The sequence below is a fragment of the Globicephala melas genome, chromosome 1, assembly GCF_963455315.2.
Source record: "Globicephala melas chromosome 1, mGloMel1.2, whole genome shotgun sequence".
Classification (NCBI taxonomy): domain Eukaryota; kingdom Metazoa; phylum Chordata; class Mammalia; order Artiodactyla; family Delphinidae; genus Globicephala; species Globicephala melas.
The window spans coordinates 92,882,979-92,906,676 of NC_083314.1; the positions used below are offsets into that span (position 1 = coordinate 92,882,979).

At 37.8% G+C, this 23,698-nt stretch overlaps 1 protein-coding gene across 1 annotated transcript in view; it reads left to right on the top strand.

The window, feature by feature from the left end:
• EEIG2 (EEIG family member 2) overlaps window positions 1-23,698 on the top strand; it is a 104,176-nt gene that overhangs the window by 27,323 nt on the left and 53,155 nt on the right. The window contains exon 2 of the mRNA XM_030868876.2: window positions 21,723-21,843. Coding sequence (XP_030724736.1) covers window positions 21,723-21,843 — 121 coding nt within the window. The remainder of the gene's footprint in view (window positions 1-21,722; window positions 21,844-23,698) is intronic.

The following is a 23,698-nucleotide window of genomic DNA, read 5'->3' on the forward strand; positions in this document are numbered from 1 at the left end:
TTCATGCCCCGGTCCGGGAAGATCCCACATGCCGCGGAGCGGCTGGGCCCGTGAGTCATGCCGCTCAGCCTGTGGGTCTGGAGCCTGTACTCCGCAACCGGAAAGGCCACAACAGTGAGAGGCCCGCGTACCGCAGGAAAAAAAAAAAAAAAAAAAAAATTCATTTTGATTCTACATAGCTCCTAATTCAACACTTGTTACTCGATGAGGAAATTGAGGTCCCAACAGGTTAAATGACTTGTCCAAAGTCACTTATATAGTTTATACTAGAAAACATCTTGATTCTCTGTCCTTTTCTCTTTCCATTATGCCATCCTGCTTTTCTTTTGACTGGCTGATAGACTGAAAAGTTATGAAGAGGACAGACTTGTGGTTGCCGGTGGGGCGAGGGTGCAGAGGATTAGGAGATTGGGACTAGCAGACGAAAACTATTGTATATAGGATGGATAAACAACAACGTCCTATTGTATAGCACAGGGAACTATATTCAATATCCTATAATAAACCACAATGGAAAAGAATATGAAAAAGTATATATATAATTGAATCACTTTGCTGTACACCAGATACTAACACAAGTATAGTAAATCAACTATACTTCTATTAAAAAAAAGAAAGAAACTAAACTATATGTAAACTGACCTGGGTGCTAATCTTCCTTTTTTATATTATTCTAATTGTATTAAATGTTTAGAAATGTGATCCAAAAGTTTATAGAAAGTGATCTGTGAGTATATATGAGGGAACTGAAAGAATACATGTCTCTTTAGGTAAACATAAATTCATGTTTGAGTTTAAACATTTTTACTCATAAAAACAATTATTAACTAGTCAATTATCATACTATAAATATGGGCATAATTTTACATACTTTTTTAAAAATGAAATTTTTCATTAGGACATCTGCCAAATCACTGAACAGCAGTCTTTCAAACATTTTTTTGTTACGTACAGCAGATTATTAACAAGCAAGTATTCAGCAAACATTTATTTGAGGACCTACTATATACCAAGCAATACAGTTTTTTATATGAAATTTCTCATTAGAACAGTTCTGAGCAATGAACAGTGATCTGTTGACAAACTCACCTGCTTTGGAGCTTGGTCCTTTCTCTTCCCCTCCTCATGATGCAAGAGGAGCCCCTTCTGTCCAGGGCCAGTCCCCCCAGCTATTGTCTGAATCCCATCCCGTCTGACATCCCGTCTGACATTCACAGCAGTGAGTCCCCTCTGGCTCCATCATTCATATCCTCTCAGATCCTTGACTTTTTCTCTTTCCTGGTTCTCTCCTATAACACTAAAGCATGTTAAAATGAAATCCTCACTCTACCCCATATCCCCATCTGGCTTCTACCCTAATTTTTTCCACTTTATCACTAAAATATTTGAAATCAATTGTCTGTGTTCCCTGTCTCTACTTCCCATAGTAATCTGCCTTCACCCCCACCTTTTCACCGAAACTACATTTGTCAGTGTTATCAGTGACTTCATTGTTGCTGCTTTTTAATCTTTATCTTACTTGATCTCTCTGCCACATTTGATTTTGTTGAGCAATTCCTTCTTAAAAACCTTTTGTGATAACATGATCTCCTTTGTTTCTCTCTGTTACACTTGAATCTCCTTTGCCTGCCCCCTTCTTCTCCTATATCTTATGTGTCAGTGTTCCATAGAGTTCCAGACTCTAGCATGGTGGCACATGGAAACATTCTGGTTCCCTGATGTGGAAGCTCTCAGGAAAAGGACAAAAACGCGATCCTTCTGGGTTTTTATGAAGCCTTCATTATATAGTCTGGATTGTCTAAATCATTGGTCAATGGCTATTGATTCAACCTTAAAGCCTCTCTCCCCTCCACAGAAATCAGGGGGTGGGACCGAAAGTTCCAATCCTCTAATCACATGGTCAGTTCTCCTGGCTACCAGCCCCCAACCTCCCGCGAAATCCAAAAGTCACATCATTCACATAACAAAAGACAACCTTTATCAATATCAGCATAGGACATTCCAAGGGTTTGGGGAGCTGTGAGCCAGGAATAATGGATGAAGACCAAATATAAATGAGAAGTATATTTTGGTCATCTGAGTGAACAAATATATATTTCTGATAAGTTACAGTATCACAGGGACTCTCAGGTTCCTCAACCTCAAGATGTCCAAAACTGGATTATCATTTCTCTCACTAACACTACCAGCAAAATGAATGAATGTACAACTGAGTGAATGAATGAAAAAAAATCTTGTGTTCAGTTTTTTCCACTGAACGGTGGTACTGTCCTTTGAGTTCCTCAAGCCAAAAATAACCTCTGGGGTATGAGAGATTCATTAATCCTTAGTGTTGTATTTTAAAGTCACAATTTTATAGATCTAATTTATCCTTGGAGTCTCAAAGTATTGTTTTTGCCTCAGTTTCCAAAGGTTCATTTTTTCAGGAATCTATATATCTTTCATAAAATAGAAATCTCCATTAATGCTGAAGAAAATTCTCACAAATTTAACCATTATTTCTCTGTGGAGGGCAAATGTAAGTGGACTTAGAACTACTTATATCCTTGATAGTAACAATTTCTAGCATTTATTATTGAGGTCCATTATAAACCAGGCATTATTTCAAATACCAAGTGTAATAATTCACTTGGTTTCCCAAAATTCCCATGAGGTATAAGTACTATTACCACCCCTGTTTCACAGAGGAGGAAACGGAAATGCAGAGAGTTTAAGGACTGTGTCCAGAGTGACAACCAGCAAGTAGCAGAAGCAGGATTTGAACGCAGGCAGACTGGCTCTGGATACAAGCTCTTAACATGCGTGCAATAATGCTATCTGGCAAAACAGCTTGCATTCCTCATAGCAGTTTTTTATCACTGTTTTTAATAAGTTAAAAATGCTTTAACTAGCACAACATTGTAAAGCAACTATACTCCAATAAAAATTAGTTTAAAAAATATTAAGTAGAAAGAAAAAAGTCCAGAAAAAAAATTGCTTTGCGTTACCAAGATATGGCATAATTTTATGCCTAGAGTATACATGTGCAAGTTATTCTTAGAATATTAAGTAATGCAGTTCGCTGGTACAGTAACTAAGCAGTCATAAAAAATAGATCCATAATTTTCATTTCATTTTATATTATTTTTATTTTTTTAAGACTTTTTAGATTTTCTTTGACTCTTTGAACCATAAACAATGGCAATAGCAACATTTATCTTCTGTTAAGTCCCCTGCTTACATACTTCACAATCAGCAGCTTTATCATTTTATCTTACAAATACTTGGCTTTCCACAGTATCAACACGAATCATATTCTGTTCCTTTGTTGCTTGAAAATGGTTAAGCAACCATATAAGACTCATAGGAAATCAATGAGTCACAAAATGGAAAGCATTTACTAATGTGACTTTTGTCTCGGTTGCCAAGTAGTCTGAGTTTGTTTCCATGGTAACCCATCAGTATAACAACCTGTCACAAACTAACTTGGCCACTTTGTTTGTTTGTGTTGTCTGGACAGCTTTCTGCCAGCTGTTTGTGTGTGTGTGTGTGTGTGTGTGCATTAAAGATTACCACAAAAAAAATTCTCAGTAATTGCCTTAAGCACACAAAAATTTTTTTATTTGGATAAATTGCTTCAAACTCCAAGGCTATTATTTTGATAGTACAGAATCTAAAAGATTATTTAAATTAACATATTTATTTCTACTTGAGTTCCTGTTAAGAAAGAGCATAGTCAGGAATATCTTAGGCTTATAAATTTTTTTATTTACAATATTGGTTCATTTGAAATATATAATCATAGGAGAATCTGCCAGAAAGAAGGCAAGGATAAAGGAAATTAGGACCTCATCCTGGGAGATGAGGACTGAATGTAATGATGGAGGAGGCCAACTCAGCCAGTTCCTGTCAGCCCCTCCCCTGGATGGCAGTGCTCTAGGACAGGGAATGGTGGACGCGGAGGTATTCAGGGGACCAAGGCAGGCCAGGTCATACAGGACACCAGGCTTTCACCTGGAGGCTGAGTCAGGGAAAGATTCCTACAGTGGGTAATAACTAATCTAAATGAGTTAAAATTAAACTGGTGAATGTAGTAGTTGAAAGGGAGAGTAGATAGAGTACGAGGGAAAGAAAACATCATGAACAAAGGCATACAGATGAGAAATAGTGTGAAGTAAATGGAAAATTACAATTAGTATGAGACAGAAAGCATCAAGCCATGAGACTAAAGATAGTCAGGGGCCTAATCATGCAGATGCCATGTGAAGGAGGTTGGACCTAATCTGAGATGGGGAAGCCGTGAGGAATTTTAAACAGAGGAACAACATTACCAAATTTGTATCTTAGAAGAAGCTCTCTGGTAACATGAGGAAGGTAGGTTTGAATGGGGGCCATTTAGGAAACCTTTGCCGTATTTCAGGGAAGAACTATTGAGGGACGGAATTAGGGTAGTGAGGCTAGACACATGAAAGAGGTTGATTTAGGAATAGGTGTGAAGTAATACAGGCAGGAATTGGTAGCTGGGACTGTTCATTTGTAGCCCATGAATGACATTTATGTGTTCAGTTCACAAATATTTATTGTTTACTCTGGTTGGCAGTGTATTGTCCAGAATATTATGCTGGGTTCGTATCCTCTGCCTTCATCATTTTTGGGTTTCTCCTCCAGTAAGGATTCTTTACTGTGCCACATTGTGAGTTAATTAATAGATTAGTATACTTTTCATAGCCCAATTCATCCCAGCCTGATCTCTTGGCTCCTTAGACTTTCTTACTCTCACATAAGAATCTCTTCCAAAGTCCTAGCTCACATGTCAGTCTGCTGCTTGGGAGGCGATATTCATGTGTCTAGATAGTGTCTTAATCCCTAGCAAGTGGGCCTGAGTTTATCTGTGACTTCATGAGGTGAGGCTATACAAGTCATGAAAAATATGGATAGGTTCCAAAGCATTTCATTCAAACAGTAACTTTTTTTAGCTTTATTGAGGTATAATTGACAAATTTAAATTGTTTATATTTAAAGTGTACAACTTGATGTTTTGATATACATATACATTGTGAAATGACTGCCATAATCAAGCTAATTAACATATCCATCACCTCACCAATACGATCTACTCTCTTAGCAGATTTCAAGTATACAATGCAGTAGTGTTAACTATAGTCACCATGCTGTACATTAGATCTCTAGAACTTACTTATCTTGCCTAACTGAATTCTATATGCTTTGACCAACATTTCCCCATTTCCCCCACTTCCCAACCCTGGCAACCACCATTCTCTGTGCTTCTGTGAGTTTGACTATTTTAGATTCCACATGTAAATGAGATCATGCAGTGTTTGACCTTCTATGTCTAGCTTATTTCACTTTGTATAATGCCCTCCAGGTCCATACATGTTACTGCATTCCCTTTTTTGTGGTGGAATAATATTTTTATATATATATATATATATGTATGTTTCTTTATCCATTCATCCACTGACAAACACTTAGGTTGTTTCTATATCTTGGCTGTTGTGAATAATGCTGCAGTAAACATGGGAATACATCTATCTCTTCAAGATACTGATTCCATTTCCTTTGCATGTATACCCAAAAGTGGGATTGCTGGATCATATGATAATTCTATTTTTTTAATTAATTTTTTTATTGGTGTATAGTTGCTTTACAATGTTGTATTAGTTTCTACTGTACAGCAAAATGAATTAGCTATACATATACATGTATCCCCTGATAATTCTATTTTTAATTTTTAAGGACCCTTCACAGTATTTTCTATACTGGCTTTACCAATTTATATTTCCACCAGCAGTGTACAAAGGTTTCCTTTCCTCCACAGTCTTGCTGACATTTATCTTTTGTCTTTTTGATAATAGCCATTCTAAGAGGTGTGAGGTGATACCTCATTGTGGTGATTTGCATTTCCCTGATGATTAGCAATGTTGAGCATCTTTTCATATATCTGTTGGCCTTTGGTATATATTCACTTGAGAAATGTCTTTTCAAGTCCTTTGCCCATTTTTTAGTTAGATTATTTGGGTTTTTTGCTGTTGAGTTGTTTGAGTTCCTTATATATTTTGGATATTAACCCCTTATCACATAATATGGTTTGCAAGTGTTTTCTTCCATTCCATAGGCTGCTTTTCACTCTGCTGATTGTTTCCTTTGCAGCACAGAAGCTTCTTAGTTTGATGCAATCACATTTGTCTATTTTTGCTTTTGTTGCCTGTGCTTTTGATATCATATCCAAAAAATTATTGCCCAGACCAATGTCAAGAAGCTTTTTTTCTGTTTTCTTCTAATAGTTTTACTGTTTCAGGTACTGTGTTTAAGTCTTTAATCCATTTTGAGTTGACTTTTTTTTTTATGGTGTGAGGTAATTACAAATCCAATTTCATTCTTCTGCATTGGATAACCAGTTTTGCCAGCACCACTCTGCTTTCTCCACTGTGTGTTCTTGGCACCCTTGTCAAAAATCAGTTGAGTGTACATAGGTGGATTTATTTCTGGGCTCTCTATTCTGTTCCATTGGTCTATATTTGTTTGTATGCCAATACCATACCATTTTGATTATTGTGGCTTTGTAATACGTTTTGAAATCAGGAAATGTGATGCCTCCAGCTTTGTTCTTCTTCCTCAAAATAGCTTTGGCTATTCAGGGTCTTTTGTGGTTACATGTGAGTTTTAAGATTGTTTTTTCTATTTCTGTAAAGAATGCCTTTGGGATTTTTGTAGGGATTGCATTGAATCTGTAGATCACTTTTGGAAGTACAGACATTTTAAGAATATTCATTTTTCCAATCTATTAACACAGGATATCTTTCCATTGTGTCTTCATTAATTTTCATCAATGTTTTATAATTTTCAGTTTACAGGTTTTTTACCTCTTTGGTTAAGTTTATTCCTAAGTAGTTTATTCTTTTTGTTGTTATTGTGAATAAGATTGTTTCCTTAATTTCCTTTTTGGGCAGTTCATTGCTTGTGTCTAGAAAATACCCTGATTTTTTTTAATGTTGATTTTTGTATCCTACAGCTTCACTGAATCCATTTATTTGTTCTAATCTTTTTTGTTGGTGGTGAGTCTTTAGGGTTTTCTACATATATGATAATGTCACATGCAGATAAAGATTATTTTACTTCTTTTTTCTAATTTGGATGCCTTTTATTTCTTTTTCTTATCTAACTGCTCTGGCTAGGATTTCCAGTACAATGTTGAAGAGAAGTGGTGAGACTGAGCTTTCTGAACTTGTACTAGAACTTAGAGGAAAAGCTTTCAGTTTCTCCCCGTTGATTATGGTATTAGCTGTGGGCTTTTCACATATGGTCCATATTGTGTTCAGGTAAGCTCCTGCTGCACCTCTTTTGTTGAGAGTCTTTATCATAAATGGATGTTGAATTTTGTCAAATGCTTTTTCTGCACCTATTGAGATGGTCATGTGTTTTTTTATCTTTCATTCTGTTACTGTGGTATATATATCACATTGATTTTGCATATGTTTATCCTTTTACTATTTTGTTAAATTCGGTTTGCTACTATTTAACTGAGGATTTTTTTTTTTTTTTTTTTTTTACTGTAGAGCACAGGGAACTATATTCAATATCCTGTAATAAACCATAATGGAAAAGAATATGAAAAACAAGATATATATATAATCACTCTGCTGTACACCAGAAACTAACATAACATTGTAAATCAACTGTACTTCAGTAAAAAAAAGGAGGAGTGGTTGGAGCCTCTGGTTACAGTTGGCAGACTGAACCCTCATAGTTAATTCCTCTTCAACCTGAAATCTGAACAAAATAAATCAGGGAAATAATAAACATAAACCCATAAGGGAAAAAATAGCAGGAAGCAGAAACACTTCTGGTCCACATTCTATCTGGTGAAATTTTAACCCCTTTGATTTTTTTCTCTGTAAACATAACAAATAACAATTTCTTGCCAATAGATTTTTTTTTTTTACATCTTTATTGGAGTATAATTGCTCCACAATAGTGTGTTAGTTTCTACTTCACAACAAAGCGAATCAGCCATACATACACACATGTTCCCATATCTCCTCCCTCTTGTGTCTCCCTCCCTCCCACCCTCCTTATCCCACCCCTGCAGGCGGTCACAAAACACTGAGCTGATCTCCCTGTGCTATGTGGCTCCTTCCCACTAGCTATCTATTTTACATTTGGTAGTGTATATATGTCAATGCCACTCTCTCACTCTGTCACAGCCTCCCCCTCCCCCTCCCCATATCCCCAAGTCCACTATCCAGTAGGTCTGTGTCTTTATTCCCGTCCCATCCCTTGGTTCTTCATGACATTTTTTTTCTTAAATTCCATATATATGTGTTAGCATACGGTATTTGTCTTTCTCTTTCTGACTTACTTCACTCTGTATGACAGACTCTAGGTCCATCCACCTCATTACGAATATCTCAATTTCGTTTCTGTTTATGGCTGAGTAATATTCCACTGCATATATGTGCCACATCTTCTTTAACCATTCATCCGATGATGGACACTTAGGTTGTTTCCATCTCCTGGCTATTGTAAATAGAGCTGCAATGAACATTTTGGTACGTGACTCTTTTTGAATTATGGTTTTCTCAGGGTATATACCCAGTAGTGGGATTGCTGGGTCATATGGTAGTTCTATCTGTAGTTTTTTAAGGAACCTCCATATTGTTCTCCATAGTGGCTATACCAGTTCACATTCCCACTAGCAGTGCAAGAGTGTTCCCTTTTCTCCACACCCTCTCCAGCATTTATTGTTTCTAGACCTTTTGATGATGGCCATTCTGACTGGTGTGAGATGATATCTCATTGTAGTTTTGATTTGCATTTCTCTAATGATTAATGATGTTGAGCATTCTTTCATGTGTTTGTTGGCAGTCTGTATATCTTCTTTGGAGAAATGTCTATTTAGGTCTTCTGCCCATTTTTGGATTGGGTTGTTTGTTTTTTTGTTATTGAGCTGCATGAGCTTCTTGTAAATTTTGGAGATAAATCCTTTGTCGGTTGCTTCATTTGCAAATATTTTCTCCCATTCTGAGGGTTGTCTTTTGGTCTTGTTTATGTTTTCCTTTGCTGTGCAAAAGCTTTGAAGTTTCATTAGGTCCCATTTGTTTATTTTTGTTTTTATTTCCATTACTCTAGGAGGTGGGTCAGAAAGGATCTTGCTGTGATTTATGTCACAGAGTGTTCTGCCTATGTTTTTCTCTAAGAGTTTGATAGTTTCTGGCCTTACATTTAGGTCTTTAATCCATTTTGAGCTTATTTTTGTGTATGATGTTAGGGAGTGATCTAATCTCATACTTTTACATGTAGCTGTCCAGTTTTCCCAGCACCACTTATTGAAGAGGCTGTCCTTTCTCCACTGTACATTCCTGCCTCCTTTATCAAAGATAAGGTGACCATATGTGCGTCGGTTTATCTCTGGGCTTTCTATGCCGTTCCATTGATCTATCTTTCTGTTTTTGTGCCAGTACCATACTGTGTTGATTACTGTAGCTTTGTAGTATAGTCTGAAGTCAGGGAGCCTGATTCCTCCAGCTCCGTTTTTCGTTCTCAAGATTGCTTTGGCTATTCGGGGTCTATTTTGTTTCCATACAAATTGTTAAATTTTTTGTTCTAGTTCTGTGAAAAAATGCCAGTGGTAGTTTGATAGGGATTGCATGGAATCTGTAGATTTCTTTGGGTAGTAGAGTCATTTTCACAATGTTGATTCTTCCAATCCAAGAACATGGTATATCTCTCCATCTACTTGTATCATCGTTAATTTCTTTCATCAGTGTCTTATAGTTTTCTGCATACAGGTCTTTTGTCTCCTTAGGTAGGTTTATTCCTAGATATTTTATTCTTTTTGTTACAATGGTAAATGGGAGTGTTTTCTTGATTTCACTTTCAGATTTTTCATCATTAGTGTGTAGGAATGCAAGAGATTTCTGTGCATTAATTTTGTATCCTGCTACTTTACCAAATTCATTGATTAGCTCTAGTAGCTTTCTGGTAGCATCTTAGGATTCTCTATGTATAGTATCATGTCATCTGCAAACAGTGACAGCTTTACTTCTTCTTTTCCGATTTGGATTCCTTTTATTTCCTTTTCTTCCCTGATTGCTGTGGCTAAAACTTCCAAAACTCAGTTGAATAAGACTGGTGAGAGTGGGCAGCCTTGTCTTGTTACTGATCTTAGTGGAAATGCTTTCAGTTTTTCACCATTGAGGACGATGTTGTCTGTAGGTTTGTCATATATGGCCTTTACTATGTTGAGGAAAGTTCCCTCTATGCCTACTTTTTGCAGGGTTTTTATCATAAATGGGTGTTGAATTTTGTCGAAAGCTTTCTCTGAATGTATTGAAATGACCATATGGTTTTTCTCCTTCAATTTGTTAATATGGTGTATCACGTTGATTGATTTGCATATATTGAAGAATCCTTGCATTCCTGGAATAGAGCGGCCTTGATTGTGGTGTATGATCCTTTTAACATGCTGTTGGATCCTGTTTGCTAGTATTTTGTCGAGGATTTTTGCATCTGTGTTCCTCAGTGATATTGGCCTATAGTTTTCTTTCTTTGTGACATCCTTGTCTGCTTTTGGTATCAGGGTGATGGTGGCCTTATAGAATGAGTTTGGGAGTGTTCCTCCCTCTGCTATATTTTGGAAGAGTTTGAGAAGGATAGGTGTTAGCTCTTCTCTAAATGTTTGATAGAATTCGCATGTGAAGCCATCTGGTCCTGGGCTTTCTTTCTTGGAAGATTTTTTTATCACAGTTTCAATTTCAGTGCTTGTGATTGATCTGTTCATATTTTCTATTTCTTCCTGATTCAGTCTTGGCAGGTTGTGCATTTCTAAGAATTTGTCCATTTCTTCCAGGTTGTCCATTTTATTGGCATAGAGTTGCTTATAGTAATCTCTCGTGATCTTTTGTATTTCTGCAATGTCAGTTGTTACTTCTCCTTTTTCATTTGTAATTCTATTGATTTGAATCTTCTCCCTTTTTTTCTTGATGAGTCTGGCTAAAGGTTTAGCAATTTTGTTTATTTTCTCAAAGAACCAGCTTTTAGTTTTATTGATCTTTGCTATCATTTCCTTCATTTCTTTTAAATTTATTTCTGATCTGATTTTTATGATTTCTTTCCTTCTGCTAACTTTAGGGTTTTTTTGTTCTTCTTTCCCTAATTTCTTTAGGTGCAAGGTTAGGTTGTTTATTCGAGATGTTTCCTGTTTCTTAAGGTAGGATTGTATTGCTATAAACTTCCCTCTTAGAACTGCTTTTGCTGCATCCCATAGGTTTTGGGTCGTCGTGTCTCCATTGTCATTTGTTTCTAGGTATTTTTTAATTTCCTCTTTGTTTTCTTCAGTGATCACTTCATTATCAAGTAGTGTATTGTTTAGCCTTCATGTGTTTGTATTTTCTACAGATCTTTTCCTATAATTGATATCTAGTCTCATAGCGTTGTGGTCGGAAAAGATACTTGATACAATTTCAATTTTCTTAAATTTACCAAGGCTTGATTTGTGACCCAAGGTATGATCTATCCTGGAGAATGTTCCATGAGCACTTGAGAAAAAGGTGTATTCTGTTGTTTTTGGATGGAATGTCCTATAAATATCAATTAAGTCCATCTTGTTTAATGTATCATTTAAAGCTTGTGTTTCCTTATTTATTTTCATTTTGGATGATCTGTCCATTGGTGAAAGTGGGGTGTTAAAGTCCCCGACTATGAATGTGTTACTGTCGATTTCCCCTTTTGTGGCTGTTAGTATTTGCCTTATGTATTGAGGTGCTCCTATGTTGGGTGCATAAATATTTACAATTGTTATATCTTCTTCTTGGATCGATCCCTTGATCATTATGCAGTGTCCTTCTTTGTCTCTTATAATAGTCTTTATTTTAAAGTCTATTTTGTCTGATATGAGAATTGCTACTCCAACTTTCTTTTGGTTTCCATTTGCATGGAATATCTTTTTCCATCCCCTCACTTTCAGTCTGTATGTGTCTCTAGGTCTGAAGTGGGTCTCTTGTAGACAGCATATATATGGGTCTTGTTTTTGTATCCATTCAGCCAATCTGTGTCTTTAGGTGGGAGCATTAGTCCATTTATATTTAAGGTAATTATCAATACGTATGTTCCTATTCCCATTTTCTTAATTGTTTTGGGTTCTTTATTGTAGGTCTTTTCCTTCTCTTGTGTTTCTTGCCTGGAGAAGTTCCTTTAGCATTTGTTGTAAAGCTGGTTTGGTGGTGCTGAACTCTCTCAGTTTTTGCTTGTCTGTAAAGGTTTTAATTTCTCCATCAAATCTGAATGAGATCCTTGCTGGGTAGAGTAATCTTGGTTGCAGGTTCTTCTCCTTCATCACTTTAAATATGTCCTGCCAGTCCCTTCTGGCTTGCAGAGTTTCTGCTGAAAGATCAGCTGTTAACCTTATGGGGATTCCCTTGTATGTTATTTGTTGTTTTTCACTTGCTGCTTTTAATATGATTTCTTTGTATTTAATTTTTGACAGTTTGATTAATGTGTGTCTTGGTGTATTTCTCCTTGGATTTATCCTGTGTAGAACTCTCTGTGCTTCCTGGACTTGATTAACTATTTCCTTTCCCATATCAGGGAAGTTTTCAACTATAGTCTCTTCAAATATTTTCTCTGTCCCTTTTTTTTCTCGTCTTCTTCTGGAACCCCTATAATTCGCATGTTGGTGCATTTAATGTCCCACAGGTCTCTGAGACTTTCCTCAGTTCTTTTCATTCTTTTTTCTTTATTCTGCTCTGCAGTAGTTATTTCCACTATTTTATCTTCCAGGTCATTTATCCGTTCTTCTGCCTCAGTTATTCTGCTATTGATCCCATCAAGAGTATTTTTAATTTCATTTATTGTGTTGTTCATCGTTGCTTGCTTCATCTTTAGTTCTTCTAGGTCCTTGTTAAATGTTCTTGCATTTTCTCTATTCTATTTCCAATATTTTGGATCATCTTTACTATCATTATTCTGAATTCTTTTTCAGGTAGACTGCCTATTTCCTCTTCATTTGTTAGGTCTGGTGGGTTTTTATCTTGCTCCTTCATCTGCTGTGTGTTTTTCTGTCTTTTCATTTTGCTTATCTTACTGTGTTTGGGGTCTCCTTTTTGCAGACTGCAGGTTCGTAGTTCCCGCTGTTTTTGGTGTCTGTCTCCAGTGGCTAAGGTTGGTTCAGTGGGTTGTGTAGGCTTCCTGGTGGAGGGGACTAGTGCCTGTGTTTTGGTGGATGAGGCTGGATCTTGTCTTTCTGGTGGGCAGGTCCACGTCTGGTGGTGTGTTTTGGGGTATCTGTGGACTTATTATGCTTTTAGGCAGCCTCTCTGCTAATGGGTGGGGTTGTGTTCCTGTCTTGCTAGCTGTTTGGTATAGGGTGTCCAGTACTGTAGTTTGCTGGTCGTTGAGTGAAGCTGGGTGTTGGTGTTGAGTTGGAGATCTCTGGGAGATTTTCGCCGTTTGATATTACATGGAGCTGGGAGGTCTCTTGTGGACCAGTGTCCTGAAGTTGGCTCTCCCACCTCAGAGGCACAGCACTGACTCCTGGCTGCAGCACCAAGAGCCTTTCATCCACACGGCTTATGTAATTAAAAATTCACTGGACACTTTAGAAGCCCAAGCAGCTCATGATGCAGCTTTCCAGTGGCAGCCTTCAATTCCACAACACGAGGAAATTTCAATGTGGATGCTGCAACTTCATTAGGGACACTTCATATATAAGGGTTCTACATCTTGAAACATTCTCCAATGGATTCTCTTGCGACGCGGTTAACTCTCTCTTGTTCTTAAACTCCAAAGCCAAGGATGCGATGTACACAAGTCCAGAGGCTTTTCCTTGACTCCCCCCCCCCCTCAGCTGGGCTGACTTTTCCTTCCAGAGGGCTCAGGAGAGGGGTGGCAGTTTAAAAGCCCTCACACTGGAGGTGCCTCTAAATCTTCATGCCTTCATTTCACACAAAAGTCGATTCAGCTGTCTTCATGGGACAGCTCTCTTACGTGGTTCTCCTTTGAGTGATGCTTCCAGGTATTCGCTCTCCTTTCTCTTGTGACTATGCTTTCTGGAGTCCTTTGATTTCAGCCTCCTTGGGTGGCGCCAGTCTCCTCCAAGTGAACACTGTGATGGCGAGTCCTCTGCACGTGCTGGTGACACATGCCTTGTGGCCTCCTCCCTGTCCGCCATGCGCCAGAACCGCGACCCGTTGGAGCAGCTCTAGGAGCTGAAGTGGGTCAGGATCACAGATGGAGAGAGCGTGGTCATTGCCCTGAGGGTGGACACAGGCTGGCAGCCGTGCGGGCGGAGGGCATCCAGAACCGACGGCCGGGAGAGCTCTTCTTACTTGAATATCAACTCCGTGGTGCCCACAGGAAACACTCTTACTGAGGATTTTTGCATCTATCTTTATCAGGGATATTGGCCTGTAGTTTTATTTTCTTGTGATGTTTTTGTCTGGCTTTGGTATCAGGATGCTGCTGCTTATAAAATGAGTTTCAAAGTGTTCCCTCTTTTCTGGAAAAGTTTAAGAAGGATTTGTATTCCTCTTTGAGTATTTGGTAAAATTCATCCATGAAGCTAGCTGGTCCTGGGTTTTTTTTTGTAGAGAGCTTTTTGATTACTGACTCAATCTCCTTATTTTTTATTGGTCTGTTCAGGTTTTCTTTTTCTTCTTGATTGTTTTGATAAGTTGTGTATTTCTAGGAATTTATTGATTTCTTCTGGGTCATCCAATATGTTGGCATGTAATTGTTCATAATAGCCCCTTATGGTCCTTTTTATTTCTGAAGCATCTGTTGTAATATCTCCACTTTCATTTCTGGTTTTATTTGAGTCTTCTCTCTTTTTTCAAATTTATCTAGCCAAGGGTTTGTTGATTTTGTTTACTTTTTATATAGGCAACTCTTATTTTTGTTGATTTTTTCTATTGCTTTTCTATTTGATTTATGTCCTCTGTAATCTTTATTATTTCCTTCAGTCTTCTAACTTTATGCTTAGTTTCTTCTTCTTCAGGTGTTGAGGTATAAAGGTAGGTTTATTTGAGATCTTTCTTTTTTAATGGAAGTGTTTATTGCTGTAAACTTAGTATGCTTTTGCTACAATCCATAAGTTTTGGTATGTTGTGATTTTGTTTTTATTTGTCTTGAGATATTTTTTTAATTCCCTTTTGATTTATTCTTTGAACCAATGGTTGTTCAGGAGTATGTTGTTTAGTTTCAACATATTTATGAATTTCCCCATCTTCTTACTGTTATTGGTATCTAGTTTCATTCCATTGTGGCTGGAAAAGATACTTGGAGTGATTTAGATCTCGTTAAATCTGTTGACTTCTTTTGACGTAACTTGTGATTGATCCTGAAGAATGTTCGGTGTGCACTTGAGAAAAACGTGTATTCTGCTGATAGGTAGAAAGTTCTGTATATATCTGTTAAGTCCATTGGTCCCATAGTGTTGTCCAGTTCTGTTTCCTTACTGATTTTCTGTCTGGATGATCGATCCATTATAGTGAGTGAGATATTGAAGTCTTCTGGCAGGAGAAGGTCTTTACCTGCCAAAACCAGTCTGTAAAGACTGGAAGAGGTGTCTTCTCTTTCAAACGCACAGACACCATGCAAGACTACACGGATCACGAAGAGTCAGGTAAACATGATATCACCAAAGGAAATTAATAAATCTAGTACCAACTGCAGTGCAGGCCTGCCTTCTCAAAGCAGCCCTCCTTAGTATTTGGGCTCCATCAGAGTGTCACAGCCTCCTACCTGGACCCCAAGGTTCCCACAAAGCCACTTTTGTTTGTGGATGTCTGCTAAATAGTTTTTTCTGTAAGAGGATGAGGGCTAGGAACCTCTTACTCTGTCTTGCTTCATACAGTAATTTTAAATGAGGAGAACAGAACTCTGGGATTCCTGGAGCACCTACCATGATGAGAATAACATTTGAATTTTACAGATTCCTTTATTTGGGAATGATCAGTCTTAGGCTATATCAATTAGGATTTGGTTAAGCTGCATATAACAAAACCCCAAATAAGCATTTTAAATAATAAGGTGTAAGTTTGGAGGGAGACAGGGCTGCGTGATTATTGGGACCCATCTTTCTTCTGTCTCTGTGCACTATCATCACATTGCTTTTCCTCAAGGTAACCTTATGGTCCAAGATGGCTATTGACACTCTAACTGTTGTCATTACAGTTTTCTAGGTAGAGGAAGGAAGTAAAGAGGAAAGGTAAAAGGACATATCTTAACTATATTTCTTTTCTTGTGTCTTTCTAGAAGTTATACCCAGTAACTTCCATTTATATCATTGGCTTGTACTCAATCCCATGGCTACCCCAAGTGCAAGGAAGAATGGGAAAATGCAGTCTTTTAACTGGACACATTGCCATTCTGAATAAAATCAGGTTTCTGTTTGTTTTGGTTTTTGTTTCTTTTAGATTTTTTTTTTTAATGTGGACGATTTTTTTTTTTGAGTCTTTACTGAATTTGCTACAATATTGCTTCTGTCTTATGCTTTGGTTTTTTTGGCCATGAGGCATGTAGGATCCTAGCTCCCTGACCAGGGATCGAACCCATACCCCCTGCACTGGAAGGCAAAGTCTTAACCACTGGACCGCCAGGGAAGTCCCAGGTTTCTGTTTTTAAAGAAGAGACAAGACTGGATATTGGATAAGCAACTGGCAATCTCTATCACATATGCACCTGGGCAATCCATTGACTAGTTTAGCTAACTAGTTAAGCTGGTGGGTAACCAGCCTACTGGTGAGTACCATTATGGACAGAGGTCAGAGGCCTAAAGCCTTTCCTAGAGACTAAGAGTTCTAGGTGGAGATTGCTAGTAAATTGGTGGATATATTAATCCAATGACTAAAGTAGAAGACTTCAAATTTATATATTCTCAGTGTATACATAGTAGTTAAGGCCATAAAAGTAAAAAGAAAAGAAAGCTAGAGATAGAGACATCAACATTTTAAGTGGTGGACATCAGCAGGTGATAGAAGCTGAGAAGAACTAGTCACAGAAGTAGAAAGGGACTAGAGTATTTCCAGAACATATAAGAGGAGTCAACTACGATAATAAAAAAGAACTCATTGGATTTGGCAGTTAATTGTTCACTGGTGAGCAGTTTCAGGGGAGTGGTGGAGGACAGGAGCCTGATTGAGGGCATGGAAAAGTAACTAAGAGGTGAGGAAATGGAAGGAAAATGTCTACACTGTAGAAGGTCTTCAAATTCCAGTTCCAAACAAGTCACTGACTTTCTCCTTTTCTTTCATCTATAAAATGGAGCTAATAGTACCTTCCTCATAAAGTTGTTTTGAGGTCTCAATGAGTTAATACATGTGAAGTATTTACAACAATGCCTGTTGTATAATAAGCACTCAATAAATGCTGTCATTGTTGTCGTCATTATCTTCAAAGAGCTTGGATCTGAGGGGAAAGAGGATGGTAGTAAGTAGATGGGAACACATAGGGTTATAGAAGCGTACTCTTTTCCCTTAAGATTTAACATTATATCCTTTATGAAAACTTATTCTTTACCTCTATTCTATACTATGATATCAATTATCTACCTGTATTTGTAATGGTAAAGTTTTTTAATCTCTTGTTTCTTCCCAAGTCTACCAGACTTAATGTTGCCTTCCTCCACTCTCTAGCCAAACTGGACCGATGTTTCTGTAGATATTCCTTTCCTACTTATGTGTTTTTTGTTTGTTTGTTTGTTTTTTGGGTTTTTTTTCTTGCGGTACGCGGGCCTCTCACTGTCGTGGCCTCTCCCGTTGCGGAGCACAGGCTCCGGACGCGCAGCCTCAGCAGCCATGGCTCATGGGCCCAGCCGCTCCGTGGCATGTGGGATCTTCCCGGACCGGGGCACGAACTCGTGTCCCCTGCATCGGCAGGTGGACTCTCAACCACTGCGCCACCAGGGAAGCCCTACTTACGTGTTTTTTTTTTTTTAAAGAAAAACACCTACATATGAAGTTTGCTTGATTTCTCTTATTTTCATTACTCAGGCCAAAGCTGCCCTCCATTTGTGATAGCATATACCATTTGGTATGTAAAGGCTGCTACATTATAAGGGCGTTTTAAACTAGGTAAAAATCTACAGATGTATTTCTGTAATTAATATTGCTGAGGAATTGTTTCAGAAAGTAATGAAAAGTAGCAGAATATAAAGCAAAGTTTTAGGGTTTTGCACTGAGTATTAATGGATTTTTTTATACTTATGACATAATTTCTAGAATAATTGGCTGAAAAACATTTAAGATACCATTTAATTTTCATGTATTAGCCAATAAAGAAGGTTCTTGGGTTGTTTTTTTTAAGCAGTTAGAAAAAAATGGCTTGCAATGTTATATACTTTTGTTCCCATTTTCAGATTATTCAATACTAGACAACTTTTTAAATTTGGTTTTTATTTTAACCAAGTTATAAATACATATAGTTTATTTTTTTGTTTGGCTTTTTTCTGGCCACGCCATGCGGCATTCAGGACCTTAGTTCCCCAACTAGGGATAGAGCCCATGCCCCCTGCATTGGGAACATGGAGTCTTAACCACTGGACCTCCAGGAAAGTCCCTAAACGTATATAGTTTAGAGTCTAAGTTCTACAAGGTATATTGTGGAAAATTGCAGTCCCCAGCCACTTCCCTGTTTTTCATGTGGCCTGACAGGGAAGGAGCAGGAGAAAAATACACCAACTTCTCTCTCCTCCTGCGCTCCATCTTTGCGTTGTTTGTCCCTTTAGCACATGCAGAGGCAGAGGGCAGGGGAGCCTGGTTGATATAGTCCATAAAAGCCAGCCTCCTGGGCCACAGCAAAGGGCAGAGTGGATCTGGAATCACAAACAGAATATTAAGCCCAGTAGTTTTGTTTTCCATGAGTACTTTTTAGTTTCCTGTATGTTCCTTTTTTAAAATTTAACAGCATCCTATTCCTGTATGGTAGATGTACTTTCTTTCTCTCTGAGAATCTTTTCTTCTTCCAGCATAGACTTTGTTTTCTTCAAGTTGCTTTTTGCTCTTTTTTTATCTCTGTCTTTCATATTAAGATAAGTGTCTGCTCATTTACTACGAAGCACTAAAAGTTAATTAGCTTTGTGCATATGGTGGGTGCTCATTGATTCAGATTTTCACTGTAGATTGTTTTGTTGGGAACCCTCAACATCCGTCTCATTTTCTTTGGGGCTGATTGGCTTCCCCAGGGAATATTCTTTCCACATCTTGAAGAATATGCCCTGGCTCCAGCATTCTGAGGAGGCAGGTTAAGGGAGAAGATTGGAGGCTTCAGCATTCAGTGAGTCATCTTTAATCCACCTCCCCCAATATGGTCATGCTATCATGCCATTTTCAATACCTTGCCCTCAAGTCAGGTGTTTCAGAGATCCCTTTGTCTTACCTAGTCAGGAGAATGATCTCAGTCTTCTGCAGGAGTCACAGGATCTGAGGTTCTGTTTCTAAAACAGTTTTCAATCAATCCTTCTGCCTTTTGGGCTTCCTTCATTCTACTTCAAGACCAATTTTAGATTCCTTCTCATGGCTTTCATTATTACCAGCTTAAGGTTCAGCTTTCTTCAATTTGCTTAATCAGTTATCACTTGTCTGTCCCTGTCCACTTCTTTTTGTCTCCTGTCTGGTTCTCTTTGTCCTTAGTGATGATGACTTCAAATTTTTTTTTTTTTTAAATTTAGAAGATTTTGGGGAAGGAGCAGAGGCTAATACAGGTACCCAAACTGCCATCCTTAACCAGAAGTTTTAATGTAATTTTATCAGAAAAGTAAAATAACAGGTTTTTTTTTTTTTTACTGTTATCTCTGATTCTTGATCATTATATCGGTGGTCTCAGTAACAGGAACAGCAAAGTGCCTTGAAGCTCAGCATACTCTTGAAGGGTCCAGGAGTACTGGGACATTGTTATATCTGCATACCTTTTTTGGGAAGCTTCAGAGGCCATGGCTGATGTCTTGACCCAAGTCTTGAGGCCAAGAGAGAGAAACAAAAATAAAAAAAATTCTGGTTTTATTTTTTCTTGCTTGTTATTTTCATTATTATTCAGTGATTTTTTTTAATTCACTATTTTTGAGTATACAGGTTAGCTACTTCTCATCTTACTGTGGATGCCTTAGGTTGCCTGACAAACACCTTCAGATCTGTCCTTTGCCAAACAACTCTCAATCTGCCTGTGTTGTGACCATACAGATAAATTGCACCCCTGCTGGATTGCTAGGGAAACTCCCCTAAGAACACTCATATACATTCTCGTCATATCATAATTCATTAAATCACCTAAAGCTTCCTAATGAAAAAAAAAAGCTAAAGTTATGACAGTTAAACCTATGATAAAACACACACCCTCCTCTCTGTTTGCATGTCTGTTTACATGTATATAAGTAAACATACGTGCACGTACCACACACAAACACATACTTGGTTTGTTTTTTTTTGTTTTTGTTTTTGTTTTGCAGTACGTGGGCCTCTCACTGCTGTGGCCTCTCCCGTTGCGGAGCACAGGCTCCGGACGCTCAGGCTCAGCGGCCATGGCTCACGGGCCCAGCCACTCCGCGGCATGCGGGATCCTCCCGGACCAGGACACGAACCCGTGTCCCCTGCATCGGCAGGCGGACTCTCAACCACTGTGCCACCAGGGAAGCCCTTGGTTTTTAAATTATATTTGTTTTTGCACTTCTTGTTCTTAGATTTCTGTGCATTGATGGAGAAATCCATAAAACCAAATTGATTTGTCCCAATACAAACTCATTTTATTCACTGAGGCAGCTACTAAGTTGACTCCCTGTCACATTCACCGTCCTCAGCCTTTATCTAAACTTACAGCTCGCCCATCAGCTACTATCAATCATCCTGTAGAAGTAACCTCATCTATTACTTTCCTAAGAAAATGAAAACTAACCTGGGCTCTCTTGCCTTTCCTTTTTGCTTTCTCCAGCTTTGTCTTTATTTTTGCCCACTGCCTTTCTTTTCTTCTGATGTTAGAGGAATAATTATCCTTCCTTTCTAAGGGAATGGTAGAGGGAACAGCATGTACAGAGGCCTGGAAACTTGAAAGAGCAGAGTTGTTGGACAAAATAGACAAGTGGACTTTTGAGTTAAATGAGCCTAGTTTAAATGCTAGTTATGCTACTTCCTACCTAAATGACCTAGAGTTATCTTCTCTCCTTGTGCTTCAGTTTCCTTACCTGTAAAGTGAGGATAATGCCAGCTACCTCCTAGGGTTGTTGTGAGATTAAATAGCATGTGGTAAACTGTCCATAAATGGTAGCTGCTGTTGCTCTTATGGCTGGAATAGGAGTGAAACTGTGACAGTAGCTCATTTTAGAATAAGTATTGTTCATATTTCTGTCTCTTACACTAACTAAACTATAAGCCATATAACGTTAGAAACACTGTCATTCTGATCTTCGTATTTTAATCACATACTCATCACATCTAATACAAACAAATGTGTAGTGTGTGTTGAATGAATGAATAGTGAAGCATCAGTTTATATTGATTAAATTGATAAGTAAATTCACTTTATTTTCAGTTTCCTGTGGATAATAAAACTTTCTAAAGATTTTCAGATCACATTGTTAGGCATTTGTTTTCTTCAAGTCTCATTGTTTCCAAATACTGGTTTTTAATATGTCATGTTTGCATTATAGACTTGAGTGAAAGAGTGTGTGTGCTTTTTATTTTTTAACATGTCATCAATACTAGTTAATTAACTGGTTCTTTTTTTTTTTTTTTCCTCAGGGAGGTGGTGCAAGCAAACTGTGTTCACTGGAGAAAGAAGTTCTCATTTATGTGCAAAATGAGTGCAAGTGCCACCACAGGCATCCTAGACCCTTGTATCTACAGAGTATCTGTGAGGAAGGTATAAAAACAGCCTAGTACTTCTCCCCTTTCAGAAACCATGATAAGTTCCATAGTCACTGACTCACTTTATTTAGCTGTACTTTATTGTTAGAACTGTTATGTGTAATTTCACTTCACACTTGCAGCATAATTTAAATTACTATGACAAATATGAGGAATCTGAAGTTATAAATTAAAATATTATTCAAGAACCTTCATCTCATCATCACTGGACATATAATTATTTGTATTAGTTTGGGGACTGTAAATGTCTCTATCCGGCCATTCATTAAGTCTCTCTTCTTTATTAGGCACTGGTTTTAGGGACTTTACGTATTTTGTGTCTAATAACAACCCTGAAGATATGTGTTATTTTTTCCATTTTCAGGAAAACCAAGGCTCAGAGAGGTTGTTACTTGCCCAAATTCACTTAGCTAATAACTGACAAAGTAGGAACTCAAGCACAAATCTTTCTGATTCTAAGTCCATGTTTTCTTTTTTATATAGTTCCTTTTCCACTTATTAAGTGGAAGCATATTACCAATAATCTAAAAAAATTGCAATCTCAGATTGTTTCAACTTAATATATATCATATATATATATCCTACCTCTTTTGGGTGAAAAAGAGAAATCCATTAGGAAGCCACTACTGGTGAATTAAACTACTTGCTTTAAAATGTAAACTTCATGTTTTACATTTTATATACATTTTTTAAATAGCCAAAGTAATAACATATACATGTTCAGAAATTAAATAGAGAACTATTTAGAATGAAAAGCAAGAGTCCCTTGCCTCATTCTTTTCCACTCCAGTTTTGCATCCTTCTGTATTGGATAGAAAGTTGTGTTTTTAGCTTTTTTATTCTGTTTTTTGAGTGAACTGATAGCACTATGATGTATATGATTGTATTTTAATTTCTCTTATACTGCTTAATTTACTCAGTTAAAATATATCACAAGCACATACATACGTTTTATAGGTTTTAAGCCTTTAATGAAAATAGACCTCTAAAATAGTCATTTGGAGCAGCAATAGTTGAATGGAGGCTTTTTTTAAGGGAAGGATGGTGCTGTGAAAGTGTGTATGGCATCATATTGACCTGGGTTTGAATCCCAGATATATCATCTATTAACTGTGAAACCTTAAGCAGTTCTCCTGACTTTTTTTTTTTTTTTTTTTTTTTTTGCGGTACGCAGGCCTCTTACTGTTGTGGCCTTTCCCGTGGTGGAGCGCAGGCTCAGCGGCCATGGCTCACGGGCCTAGCCACTCTGCAGCATGTGGGATCTTCCCAGACCAGGGCACGAACCTGTGTCCCCTGCATCGGCATGTGGACTCTCAACCACTGTGCCACCAGGGAAGCTCTCTCGTGACTTTTAAGAATCAGTTTTCCTCATCCAAATAAGGGTATAATAACTTCCTCATTGAGTTATTAGGATTAACCAAGATATAAGTGAATCATTCTACCTTCTTCCCTTGCTACCTTAATTCCTGCTGTGACTCTTACTTTGAAACTTTTTCTTTTTTTCTTTCTTTTTTATTGTAGTAAAATTGCTTTGCAATATTGTGTTAGTTTCTGCTGTACAATGAAGTGCATCAGCTATATGTATACATATATCCCCTCCCTCTTGGACCTCCCTCCCACCCCTACCATCCCACCCATCTAGGTCATCACAGAGCACCGAGCTGAGCTTGCTGTGCTATACAGCAGGTTCCCACTAGCTGTCTATTTTACACATGGTAGTGTATTTATGTCAAACCTAATCTCCCAATTCGTCCCACCCTCCCCTTCCCCCCGTGTCCACATGTTCATTCTGTACGTCTATGTCTCTATTCCTGCCCTACAAATAGGTTCATCTGTACCATTTTTCTAGA